Below are 13,472 nucleotides of genomic sequence, written 5' to 3'. Positions count from 1 at the left end.
AGAAGCAAGAAACTTAACTAAAGCAATAGTTTTTATCCTTTTTGGATCGACAGTTATAAACCCTTTCCCCAGAAATAAAAAGTGTATACCCAAAATATCACATGTTTCCATGGTGTTACGAATACCCTGAAGTCTGTGATCCCAGGTTAAAACTGTGGTATAGGGAACCAGTAAGAATGAGTGATAGAACATAGACATGTACTTACACAACAAGCAGATCCAAGGACTGAAAAACCAATCTGTGCTTTCTCTACCCAAGGAGATGGTAAAGAAATTCCTAATTGTCTTTTGACATATGTAGGTTAATGATAATAATGAAAGGCATGTAAATGCTAAGCATATTCTAGACCTAATCGTAGTGTTTTAGAAATGGGAGATCATGTAAATCAGTGATTCCCAAGTAGGTAAGTAAGGCTGCCACTTGTCCTTTCCTGGGAAAGTCTGTCCTTTATTCTGATGGTGTATATTTCTTATATATTTTTTTCATGTACAATAAATACATAGTATACTATATTTATGTGTAATATATGTATATATGCTTATATTTTATATGTTGTTATAAATTATATGTAATATCACATGATTGTTCAAAATATATATACATATACATACACATGCATTTATAATGTTAAAAATGTCCTTTCTAAAAATGAGATAGATCTGTATAGAAGAGAGAAACAAGGAAATGACTTTTTATGCTTATTGTACAATCTGAAACTTTTTCAACTTGTACTTCTTTTATAATTTTAAACATTTTTAATATCTTTTTTATGAAAAAATAGTAATGAGTATATAGGTTTGGGTTTTGTTGTTTTTTTAATATATACTTTTTTAATTTTTTTGAGACAAGGTCTCAATCTGTTGCCCAGGCTAGTCTCAAACTCCTGGGCTCAAGTGATGCTCCCTTCTCAGCCTCCCAAGTAACTGGGATTGTTGGCATGAGCCACCACACTCACCTTTGTTGCTCTTAATGTCCTTACTTAGCACAATGAAAAGGCAACAACCCCATGTTGATCATTAGCTTTTTTTACATTGGTCATCAAAATCTAAAAGTCTAGGATCTACTGCTTTAATCTAACCTCTTCTTGATGTCAAGGAAGAAACTTAAGGCCGGGCGCGGTGGCTCACGCCTGTAATCCTAGCACTCTGGGAGGCCGAGGCGGGTGGATCGCTCAAGGTCAGGAGTTCGAGACCAGCCTGAGCAAGAGCGAGACCCCGTCTCTACTAAAAATAGAAAGAAATTATACGGACAACTAAAAATATATATAGAAAAATTAGCCGGGCATAGTGGCGCATGCCTGTAGTCCCAGCTACTAGGGAGGCTGAGGCAGTAGGATCGCTTAAGCCGAGGAGTCTGAGGTTGCTGTGAGCTAAGCTGATGCCACGGCACTCACTCTAGCCTGGGCAACAAAGTGAGACTCTGTCTCAAAAAAAAAAAAAAAAAAAAAAGGAAGAAACTTAAGTCCTTCATATATCATATTCATGATTTGTCACGTCTACATACTGTCTTATCTGTGCCATTATATGCATACTATTTTTTAAATCAATTCGCTTTTCTTTAGCTTGAATATCCTTTAAAATTTTATATTACTAGAAATACTGGCCGGGCGCGGTGGCTCACACCTGTAATCCTAGCACTCTGGGAGGCCGAGGCGGGTTGATTGATTGAGCTCAGGAGTTTGAGACCAGCCTCAGCAAGAGCGAGACCCTGTCTCTACTAAAAATAGAAAGAAATTATATGGAGAGCTAAAAAATTAGCCGGGCATGGTGGCGCATGCCTGTAGTCCCAGCTACTCAGGAGGCTGAGGCAGGAGGATTCCTTGAGCCCAGGAGTTTGAGGTTGCTGTGAGCTAGGCTGACGCCATGGCACTCTAGCCCGGGTAACAGAGTGAGACTCTGTCTCAAAAAAAAAAAAAAAATTATATTACTAGAAATGATATCCATAAATCCTTGACTTGATATGGTAATTATGTTTTTCCTAATTTATTTTAAAATGCAAAAAATTATTAAAATAAAAATCAATAAAAATAAAAGCATCTTGCATATTACTGATGGCATAGATACCATATTTTAGGAAGCATCACTTTAGTTTTATAGGTCCAGAAACTGGCGCCTAGATATTGAAAGGTTTGCCTAAGATCAAGTTAGTAGTTAGGAACAGAACCAGGACTTGAACCTATATTGAACCTATATCTTTCAATATCCAGTCTAGTGTTCTTTCTGCTATATACAACATGACTTCAAAGTGGATTTTAAAGGCACTAATATGTGAAATTGATGGTCACATATATAACTATTATTGTTTTTGTTTTTTGTTTTTTTGAGACAGAGTCTCACTCTGTTGCCCAGGCTAGAGTGAGTGCCGTGGCGTCAGCCTAGCTCACAGCAACCTCAAACTCCTGAGCTCAAGCGATCCTCCTGTCTCAGCCTCCCGAGTAGCTGGGACTACAGGCATGCACCACCATGCCCGGCTAATTTTTTCTATATATATTTTTAGCTGTCCATATAATTTCTTTCTATTTTTAGTAGAGATGGGGTCTCGCTCTTGCTCAGGCTGGTCTCGAACTCCTGAGCTCAAACGATCCGCCCACCTTGGCCTCCCAGAGTTCTAGGATTACAGGCGTGAGCCACCGCGCCCGGCCAACTATTATTAACTATATACCATAGAACTGGCAAAGGCCAATTGTATCTATTACATTTCAAAACTTACATGTTTTTTGACACAGCGTTCTACTTTTCACCATCTATTCTAGAGAAACAGTCATCACACTTATGCATAAGGTAACATGTACAAAGATGTACATTACAACATTGTTTGTCATAGCAAAAAATTGTGGAAACACCCTAAATCTCCAACAGTAAGGAATAGATAAATAAACTACACAATTAAGAAAAATGAGTTACATCCATAGGTATAGACGTCATAAGATTCTCTAATATATGGTTGCATGGAAAAAAGCAAGCTACAAAACAATATATACATTATGATTTCATTTAGTTTATGTTTAAAGAAACTAAAAGCAATACTATCTATTTCTACAGATAGATTTATATGTGTATAAATGCCTTTAAAAATTCTGGAAGTATACATACCAAACTGGTAACAGTGGTTACTCTGGGGAAAGAATAGTCAAAGGGGATTGTTAGCTTCATTGATAATTTTGAAGTTTTACAATGAGAAGGTATTTATTTATTATTTGTGTAAACAAATTTAAGTAGCCTCATTGATCACATTAGCAAATGGAGCCAAATGGGATAAAATATAGTATGATTTCTCTGGAGAAGTCATTCCTTATCAATCTCTAGTTCTTTGAGGAGAAAAACATGTAAGCAAAGTATAATCAGTGGATGCAAATTCATAGACATAGAAAGTAGATTAGTGGTTGCCTGGGTTGTGGGGAGGGAAGAATGGGAAGGGACTGCTAATGGATATGGAGTTTCTTCTGGGGTGATTAAAATGTTCTGGAATTGTGGATAATGGTGATAGTTGCACGGCCTTATGAATATATTAAAAATCCCTGGATTTTACACTTTAAAGTGGTGAATGTTCTTAAGCAATTCTTGAGTAAAAATAGAAGAAAAAAAAAGAAAAGAAAAGTTTTTAATTAAAAAATAAAAATAAATAAATAAAAAATAAAATGGTGGCCGGGCGCGGTGGCTCACACCTGTAATCCTAGCACTCTGGGAGGCCGAGGTGGGCGGATCGTTTGAGCTCAGGAGTTCGAGACCAGCCTGAGCAAGAGCGAGACCCCACCTCTACTAAAAATAGAAAGAAATTATATGGACAGCTAAAAATATATATAGAAAAAATTAGCCGGGCATGGTGGCGCATGCCTGTAGTCCCAGCTACTCGGGAGGCTGAGACAGGAGGATCGCTTGAGCTCAGGAGTTTGAGGTTGCTGTGAGCTAGGCTGACGCCACGGCACTCACTCTAGCCTGGGCAACAGAGTGAGACTCTGTCTCAAAAAAAAAAAAAAAAAAAAAAAAAAAAAAAAAAAAGGTGATTGTTACGGTGTATGCATTATATTTCAATTTTTTTTAAAAAACACTAAGAAAAGTATTGTATTTGGCAGTTGGTCACCTTTAAAGCTAGTTTTGGTAAGGAAATTAGATAGCAATTAAAGAATGTGAGAAACCATTAAAATGTTATTTAGGAAGGTTTTTAATTTAAAAGTTTTTATCTATTATTGAAAACTGTTTCATAGATTCAAAAGAATATATATTATAACATACATCAACCACAAAGAATAATATTAAAATGAACACATGTATCATCTGGTTTATTAAATACAGTATTAGTAATATCTTTAAAACTTCATGTAGTCCTTCATATCCCTTTACATCCTCCTTTTCCCCCCCAACCAGTATCTTGAATTTTGTGTTTATTATTTTCTTGCTTTTCCTTTGAGATTAGTTCCCTTTTCACCTGTAACTTCTTAATTTTGAAAAATTTCAAACATACAAAAAAGTTGAAAGAGTACAGTGGATACCCATATACTTTTTACGTAGGTTTACTGATTGTTAACCTTTGCCACATTGACAAAATGTTCTTTTTTCTTTGAGACAGGGTCTCACTTTGTTGCCCAGGTTAGAGTGCAGTGGTGTGATCATAGCTTGAACTCCTAGGCTCAAGTAATCTTCCCACCTCAGCCTCCCAAGTAGCTGGGACTACAGGTGTGTACCACCATGCTGGCTATTTTTTAAATTTTTTGTAGAGATGGGTTCTCACTTTGTTACATAGACTGGTCTTGAACTCCCAGCCTCAAGTAATCCTCCTACCTCAGCTTCCCAAAGTGCTGGGATTTACAGGCATGAGCCACCACGCCTGGCCAGCAAAAGTTCTTAATGGCATGAGCAAATGTTTATGATCTAATGTTAAGTGAATAAACAATATAAAATCACTATATATGTGTAGCCTAATCTAAGCCACGTAGGGAAAATGCTAGAAGGAAGTGATTAAAATGTTAATACTGGTTTCTGCTGAGTGATAGTATAAAGAGTGATTTTTGTTTTCTTCATTTTTATACTTCTCTACCTGGAATTTTCTGTTAAGGGCATGTGTTCTATAATGAAAAATAAGACTAAGTTTAAAAACTATTTATATGTGGAAAGAGATGGAGAATAGGAGACAGTGGATATGAAACTTTCGGTCCTGAAGTTCAGTATCCCAAATAGATAGTTTAGTATAGAAAATAAGCCTGGCTCCTGAGATCCTTAAGAAAAAAAAGAAAGAAAACAAGCCTGGCAACAGATCACATACCTGAGAGAATCTAATTCCAGGTTGTTTCCAGATTCCCCCATCTTGTGTAAAAAGCCCCTATTTCTTTAGGGCTGCTGCAGTCTTATTGCACACTCCTTAACTTCTCTTCCTCACTATCATCTGCTTATCTCCTGACATTCCCCTCATTCAAGACTGACACCTGGTTTAGTCCTGCCATCATCTTGAGTGACCTTCGGATCCACATGAATGATCCATTTGTCATCCAGACCTCTCTCTCCATCCCACTTCTGCCCTCCATCTCTGGACTTACCTCTTCTGAAATGTTAATAATAATAAATCCAACCCCCCACACACTTTGGCCACAACTTTCTATCCTACTAGCTTTATAATTACTTTTACTCCACTATTCTAGGACCCATGATTTACTCTAATCCCTTAACTCCTAATTTTCTCCTTATCAGTTCCACCCTGTCTTCACCTCTTTTCCTATCCAGCTTAAATTCCATGGTCCATCATGTCAACTACTCTCCTGCCACTGTCTTAGTGCCTTCCTTCCTGCAAATCCCCAGCCTTTGATCACTTTGGCTGTCTGTTTACACTCAGGATGCAAAGGGCTACTGAAGAAAACACCATGACCATTCAGAACAGAGTTGCTGCTTAGAAATAGTTTCTCCTAGTCAACTTCCTTTCAGTTCTCCACAGTGACTTTTTCAAACCATCCTCAAATTCCTCAAAACCTCCTCCTTACACTAGAGTAGAAAATCCTTAATCCCAGCACTGGGAGGCCAAGGTGGGAGGATCACTTGAGCCCAGGAGTTTGAGGTTACTGTGAGATGTGATTGCACCACTGCACTCCAGCCTGGGGAACAGAGTGAAACCCAATCTCAAAAAGAAAAAAAAAAAAGAGAGAGAAGAGAAGATCTTAATCTACTTCCAGGAGATAGATCATCAGATGAGAACACCTTTGAAATACTAACACTAAATTACATATTTAACTATATCCTTGTTTGTCCTTTCCTCCTTCCCTCCTTCCTGTCTGAAGCTAATCCCTACACTTGGGCTCTTGCTCTCACCCCTGCCACCTTCTCCAGGACTAATGGTTACCAGTGATCCTCTAACTCAATCCTTTATATCCCATTCTACTTGCTCTTTCACAACCATGTTTAAATGTGCTCAAATCTCCTTATCTTCAAAACAAATACTTTGGACCCCTTTAGCTGCCACCCTACCTCTCTATGTCCATTCACAGCCAGGCCTCTTGAAAGAATTACCTACGCTCAGTGTCTACTTGCCTACTCATTTCCAGCCCTCTGCCCCCACTGCAGCTGCTTTCACCAAATTACCAAGAGTCTACTGATTGCAAAATTCAGAGGATATTTCCTAGTTCTTAACTTGACAACCGACTTCTTGAAATAGTCTTTGTTTGACCTCTGTAATCTCACTTTCCTGGTTTTTCCCCTGCCTCTCTGACTTCTCTTTAGTCCCCCTTTAAGGCTGTGTTGGATTAGTGGTCAGCCATGGTACTTAAGAACTTGGGCTCAGGAGAGACGGGTCCTGGATTCATATCCTGCCTCCACTTCAGCTTTGAGTTTCAGTTTTTTCTGCTAACATGGTGATATATGTGTCTTTCTGGGAAGCCCTGATATTGTGACATCAACAGAATTATACATTTAAAGTTCTTAGCACTGTGTTTGACACACAGTAAACAGTAAGCAAGCATGCACAAAACTTCCCTGACTCTCCAAGCTTATAATGACAGCCACCTCTCCTACGTGCTACCATATAATCCTTTATCTCTCTCATCAGACTCGAGGGAGGAGGAGCCCTGTCCACCTTCTTCACTGTTATTATCGATCTAGCACATGGCCAGGCACAAGGCACTCTGTAAACATCTGTTGACTGCTTTGAGTGTTTAATTTATGGCAAAGGTGATATTTTAAATCAGTGGGGTAAGGATTATTGATAAATGAAAAACTGGGAAAATATAAAAAGTGCATCCTTACCATTTACTAAAATGGCTTAAGGTGGATTAAACAGTAACATTAAAAACAAAAAATCTTAATTCTGACAAGAAAATAATTTAAAACAACTAGAACACCATGTGAGTGAATGTGAACATTTTCCTGGTCTTGGGGGTAAAAAAGGTCATAGCATACAATGAGTGTCAACCATGAAGGAAAATACTGATAGATTTAACTCGATAAAACTAAATTTTACTATGTAAGAAAACATCATAAAGTTAAAAGACTAACCAAGAAAATATTTGTACCATTTACACAGTAAATACTGTTTGCTGTAACAGAGCTTAGAGATAACAGAAACTACTCTAGCTCTTTTAAGCAGAAAGAGATTTTATCCATGAAACTAGGACTTACAAAATTGTTGGAAGGGGCAGAGAAGCACTGTATCCTGGGCTTCCAGAGTGAAAAGAACATTGCAGAAGTGGCCCACCAGAGATCTACTTCCTATCTCTGCTATGATCAGCAAGCTGCTGGGGCCAGGTGCTGGCTCCAGGATGACTTCAACATTGTATAATAACAGGATTAAGGAGGGTAGAAAGGAAGATAGCAACCTAGTGTTTGCATTCTTGATGAAATAAAGGTATCATAGAGGCTGGGTGCAGTGGCTCATGCCTGTAATTCCAACACTTTGGGAGACCAAGGTGGGAGAATCGTTTAAGGCCAGGAGTTCAAGATTAGCCTGGGCAACATAGTGAGACCTTGTCTCTAAAAAAATAAGAAAAATTAGCCAGGAGTGGTGGTACACTCCTATAGTCCCAGCTACTCAGGAGGGTGAGGCAGGAGAATCGCTTGAGCCCAGGAGTTCGAGGCTGCAGTAAGCTATGATTATGCCACTGCACTCCAGCCTGAGTGACAGTGAGACCTTGTCTCTTCAAAAAAAAAAAAAAAAAAAAGTCATAGAAATCAATAACTAAAAGACCAATAGAGAAAATCAATACAAAAATAAATAATTATATGTGCAAAAAATGTACAATAAGATGATGATTGCTAAGTTTTATTGAGTTTTAGTCTGTGTTCAGATACTATCTTAATTACTGAGTATGTACTAACTCACTTATTACTTCCAATAACTTACAAAGTGGAAACTATCATAATGTTCCTTTTACAGATGTAAAAACAGAGGTAAAGGGAGGTTAAATAGCTTGCCTAAAGTCTATTGAGCCATTGAGAGGTGGAACAAGCATTTATACCCAAATTCATGGACTGTGGTGAACCTGAAGAAAAGGAGAAAGTTGGATGATGTGATGACTCAAAAGTTGGGGTGCCATCATTAAAATCATAGGAATTGGGACAGAAGCTGGCTTTTAGAGGGCATAATGAGTTTGTTTTTAGATGTGCTTAGCTTGTTATGATGGTGTGGCATCCTTTTACAAATAACTCAATTTCTGAGCTATGCAATAGTTCTCTGTACCTCCAATACCTAATGAAGAACCCAAAGGATTTAGTTTAGTCTGCTCATCCTTCTATTGCTGCCTTTTAGCTAAATCCTCTCCCTTACCCTCACTGTATAAAGGGATACCTTAATAAGAAGGAAGAAGATTTAGCTCAAAATTGTTGTCTTTGCCTTCTGCAAGTTTTTTATATTGGCTTTGATTGACCACTATGATGTAAGCTGAACAGTCCTATACAAAATGGCAAAAACCAAACATTTTTTCCCCTTTTGACACTGCTTTTTAACAATTTCTTAATAGTTTTTTGTTGGCTGGCCAGCTAGAAATGCCTTGGTTTTTATCTGTTGTCAAGCCCCAGTTGTGCCAACTGAATTGCCCTGAAACCTTAGGATAAACTATCTTTCAAGTTATAGATTTGTCATGGTAAATGCTAACCCAAGCTGGCTTCCTCCTGCCCCTCCAGTTACTCTTGAGCCCTTTCACTATCTAGCTCGCTGTATTGGAGAATCATTTTGATTTCAGACTAAACAAGATATAATTAATAAATTAAAACCAATGCATTTTATAAGATTCTATATTCTCAAACTGTATTAACTCCTAAAACATAGTCCAGAGCCAATAACAAAGTTATCCACTCCCTCCATTAGAGGAAGAGTTTGAGCTTTGGTGTCAGAGAGGTAGCACCTGGAATCCAACCTCTGCCACATACTAACTTTGACCCTGAGCAAGCTACTTATCTCTCTAGTCTCAGCTCCGTCTGTAAAATGGGGATATTAATGCCTACCTCAAAGAGTTGTAGTGAGGGTTAAGTGAGCTAAATTACATAAAGTACTGGTTATAATAAAACACTTGATAATTGGTAGGTGTTATTCTAAACAATCAAGTTTACTATCAGCTATTTCTCACTTTGGAGAGACTCATTTAAGATTACTGGAAGATTGGAGGATTCAAAACCTGACTTATGAATAGCACATTAATCTAAAGGAGCAAAGGACTGACTTCAGTTACTCTTGCTCCCAATAGTTGGCCCCCTTTCCTTGCTTTCCATCACTTTGTATGAATAAGCTCAACTCTGGCGTGATATGAAACAAACCACATTTTACTTAACTCAAATATTTCTCCTAATGGAGGCACAAACACTATTGTTAGGTTGGAAACTGAATGTTAGTCACAGGTATAGGTCTACTAATTTTCTAATCATGCCAGAAGTTACCTGGATGCTGAATAATGCCAAATCTCAAAGTCTTGATATAAGCATTCACTACTAAATAAAAAAGTGGCTAGCACAAGAAATAGGAAAGAAAACTAAAAGTTTTGAGTGCCTTTTCCAAGGTACTTTTACAGTGCTGAGCATTTTCCCATACCTTATCTCATTTACTCTTCTCAACAACATTATAAAGTATCATCTATTTAGGGTGACCATGTCCTGGGTTATGCCTGTCATTCTTACTGTCATCTTACTTTCTATTATCCCTATTTTATGGTTGAAGAAATGGAATCTAAAGGAAAGTAAGTATTCTGTGAATGGTTACAAAGCCAGAACACACTCCTTCTACAGTTAGATTTCTTCTAAGAATATCCCATGTATATCTCATCCAACTATAGCCTGGCTTTTCTAACAAATCCACCATTGACCTGCTGTTTGCTAAATCCCTAGACACTTAAGCCATCATCTTTTTTTTCCTCCTCCTTCTTTTTTTTTTTTTTTTTTTTGAGACAGGGTCTCACTCTGTTGCCCAGGCTGGAGTGCAGTGGTGCAATCATAGTTGACTGCAGCCTGGAACTGGAACTCCTGGGCTGAAGTGATCCTCCTGCCTCAGCCTCTCAAGTAGTTGGGACTGCAGGTGGGTACCATTGTGCCTGGCTAATTTTCAAAAAATTTTTTGTAGAGATGGGATCTCGCTATGTTGCCCAGGCTGGTCCCAAACTCCTGGCCTCAAGTGACCCTCAAGTCATCATTTTACTTGATCTCTGTGCAACATCTCATACTGTTTACCAATCCCTTCTCTCAAAGTTTCTCTTTGGCTTCTGTGCACCATTTTCCTTGGTCTTTCTCACCTCTCTGGCTCTTCCTTCTGAGTCTCCTTTTCCTTCTCCCCTCCCTTATATATTGTTCCTCCCAGGCCCTCTGCTTAGATCGCACTTCACTCTCAAGGTGATATCATCCTTGACTTTGACTGCAGTTACTATCTGCCAATAAGTCCCACACCTGGAACTAGCCCAGAGCTCTCTTTCAGGATCTAGTCCCATATATCCAATAAGATCTGGACATGTAGCTTTGCATGCCCCAAAGTTACTTCATACAGCTACTAAAAATTCATCATCTTCCTCCCCAAATTCTTCTTCCAGGAGTCCCCTTTTTGTCAGCAGACTCACCATTCTTCCTGTCACCCCAGCGAGACACTTGGGTGTCATCCTGACTCCTCTGTCTGCCTCAGACTCCTTCCTAAAAAATTATCAAGTCATGCAATTCTTCTTTAATTTCAGTCCACCTTCTCTGATCTCCACTGTCACCAACCTAGTTCCAGCCAGCTCCATGTCTCTCCTGGACTGCTGCAATAGCATCAGTCTGTCTCCACTTTCCCCCCTCCATTCCATCCTTTCTTGACATGCAGTCTAGTCACCTTTTTAAAATGAAAATCTGATCATGTCATTCTCCCTATAGAACCCTTACCCCTGAATTGTATATTTTAAAAGGGTGAATTTTATGGTATGTGAATTGTATCTCAATTAAAAAAAAAAAACTTAACCTGGTTTACAAAGCCTCTTGTGATTTGGTCTGGCCTCAACATCTCTCTTCGCCTGCCCTCTCCCTGCCTCCCATCTCTTCTTAGCTTTACTATGCAGTAGTTCCTTCTGCTCCTGAGCTTTCCACACTCTGATCTCTAACGTTTGCACATGCTATTTAGTCTCTGAAGGAAGCATTCTCTCCTCCACCCATCCCCTTATCCTCCCCCTCCTCTTCAATTGGCTAACTCCTCCTTGTCCTTCAGATCTTAGCTGAGCTGATATTTCCCCAGCAAGCCTGATTCCTCTGGACTGGGTTAGGTAGTCCTGATGTGTGTTCCTGAGGCATTTCGTACTTAGCTATTTCATAGCATTTATCACTATATATTTGTTCATTCTATGAATATTTACTGAGTAACTGCTCTGGGCTGGGCACTGGGCTAGGTGCTGGGTATTTAGTGGCAAATAAGAGATGTAGTCCCTGTACTTGTGGGGGTTACAGACTAAGAAGGGAGGAAGATGGACATTAAACAGCAAGCTACACTAAAGACTATAATTTTGATGTTTCAGAGCACCCTGAGAGGGTGTGATATGAGACATGAGATAATTGGAGTTATCAGGGAAGACATCTCTTACAAAGTGACATTTTAGCAACTTTAAGGAGCAGGATTTGGCCAAATGAAGAGGGAAGAGTGGGGTGTTCCATCCAAAGGAACAGCACGTGAGAAGGCTCTGACAGAAAGAAGCTTAGGGAGTTTCAGAAACTGGAAGGCCAATGTGGGAGACAAAGAAGAGCCTGGAAGAGCCAAATCTTACCTCGTGGACCATGGTGAGGGTTTCTTACTTCATCATAAGAGAAGTAGGATGCCTTCAAAGATTTTGAATAGGGGAACTTTATTTATTTATTTATTTATTTATTTTGAGACAGAGTCCCACTCTGTTGCCCAGGCTAGAGTGCCGTGGTGGTGTCAGCCTAGCTCACAGCGACCTCAAACTCCTGGGCTCAAGCAATCCTTCTGTCTCAGCCTCCCAAGTAGCTGGGACTACAGGTATGTGCCACCATGCCCAGCTGATTTTTTCTATATATATTTTTAGTTGTCCAGATAATTTCTTTCTATTTTTTTAGTAGAGACAGGGTCTCGCTCTTGCTCAGGCTGGTCTCGAACTCCTGAGCTCAAATGGTCCACCCACCTCGGCCTCCCAGAGTGTTAGGATTACAGGTGTGAGCTACCGCACCTGGCCAGAATAGGGGAACTTTAAAAACTCCTGCTGGGGCGGGGCCGGGCGCAGTGGCTCACGCTTGTAATCCTAGCACTCTGGGAGGCTGAGGCGGGAGGATCGCTTGAGCTCAGGAGTTTGAGACCAGCCTGAGCAACAGCAAGACCCCATCTCTACTAAAAATAGGAAAAATTAGCTGGGTGTGGTGGCCAGTGCCTGTAGTCCCAGCTACTCAAGAGGCTGGGGCAGGAGGATCACTTGAGCTTAGGAGTTTGAGGTTCCTGTGAGCTATGATGATGCCACTGTACTCTAGCCAGGGTGACAGAGTAACACTCAAAAACAAAAACAAAAAAAAAAAACTCCCCCTGGCTGCTGTGTAAATATGGAAGCAGGATGACAAGTTAAGAGGCTCACGAACTTCTCTGAATCTCCCACTAAGCTATAAGCTCCTTGAGGGCAGATATTGTGTCTTATTAATTTTTATATCCACAGAGTCCAATACTGTGCCTAACAGATGCTCAGAATCATTTTAATGAATTGAATAAATGGATGATGGAACCAAGACTCCAACTTAGGTTTTCAAGACAGGCTCAGCTCAAGTATTAACACCCTATCTCCCCTACACACAATCCTTCAAAGACCACCTCTCCTCCCCAGCCCAGACTGGGTTGGATATCCCTCCTTTACCCCAGATGCATTTGTGGCAGATTGCATTTTCCAAAAATAGCCACAATAATAACTCACATCCCACCTATTCTTACAGTGTAACATTGACACTTTTCCCACTGAGAGGTGAGGAGGTCTAGTTCCCTCCCCTTGGATTTGAGACTAGGTTACATGATATGATTCAGCTTCCTCTTGGTTCTCTTGGGAAGCTCATTCTTGGAACCCAGC

At 39.6% G+C, this 13,472-nt stretch overlaps 1 protein-coding gene across 1 annotated transcript in view; it reads left to right on the top strand.

Annotated features, from left to right (window-relative positions):
* Positions 1 to 13,472, top strand: part of NAA38 (N-alpha-acetyltransferase 38, NatC auxiliary subunit) — a 30,394-nt gene that overhangs the window by 6,427 nt on the left and 10,495 nt on the right. The window contains exon 3 of the mRNA XM_069482036.1: positions 12,122 to 12,189. Coding sequence (XP_069338137.1) covers positions 12,136 to 12,189 — 54 coding nt within the window. The 5' untranslated portion in view covers positions 12,122 to 12,135. The remainder of the gene's footprint in view (positions 1 to 12,121; positions 12,190 to 13,472) is intronic.

This window comes from Eulemur rufifrons, chromosome 9 (assembly GCF_041146395.1).
Source record: "Eulemur rufifrons isolate Redbay chromosome 9, OSU_ERuf_1, whole genome shotgun sequence".
Classification (NCBI taxonomy): domain Eukaryota; kingdom Metazoa; phylum Chordata; class Mammalia; order Primates; family Lemuridae; genus Eulemur; species Eulemur rufifrons.
This window is presented reverse-complemented; position numbering and strand designations above follow the sequence as displayed.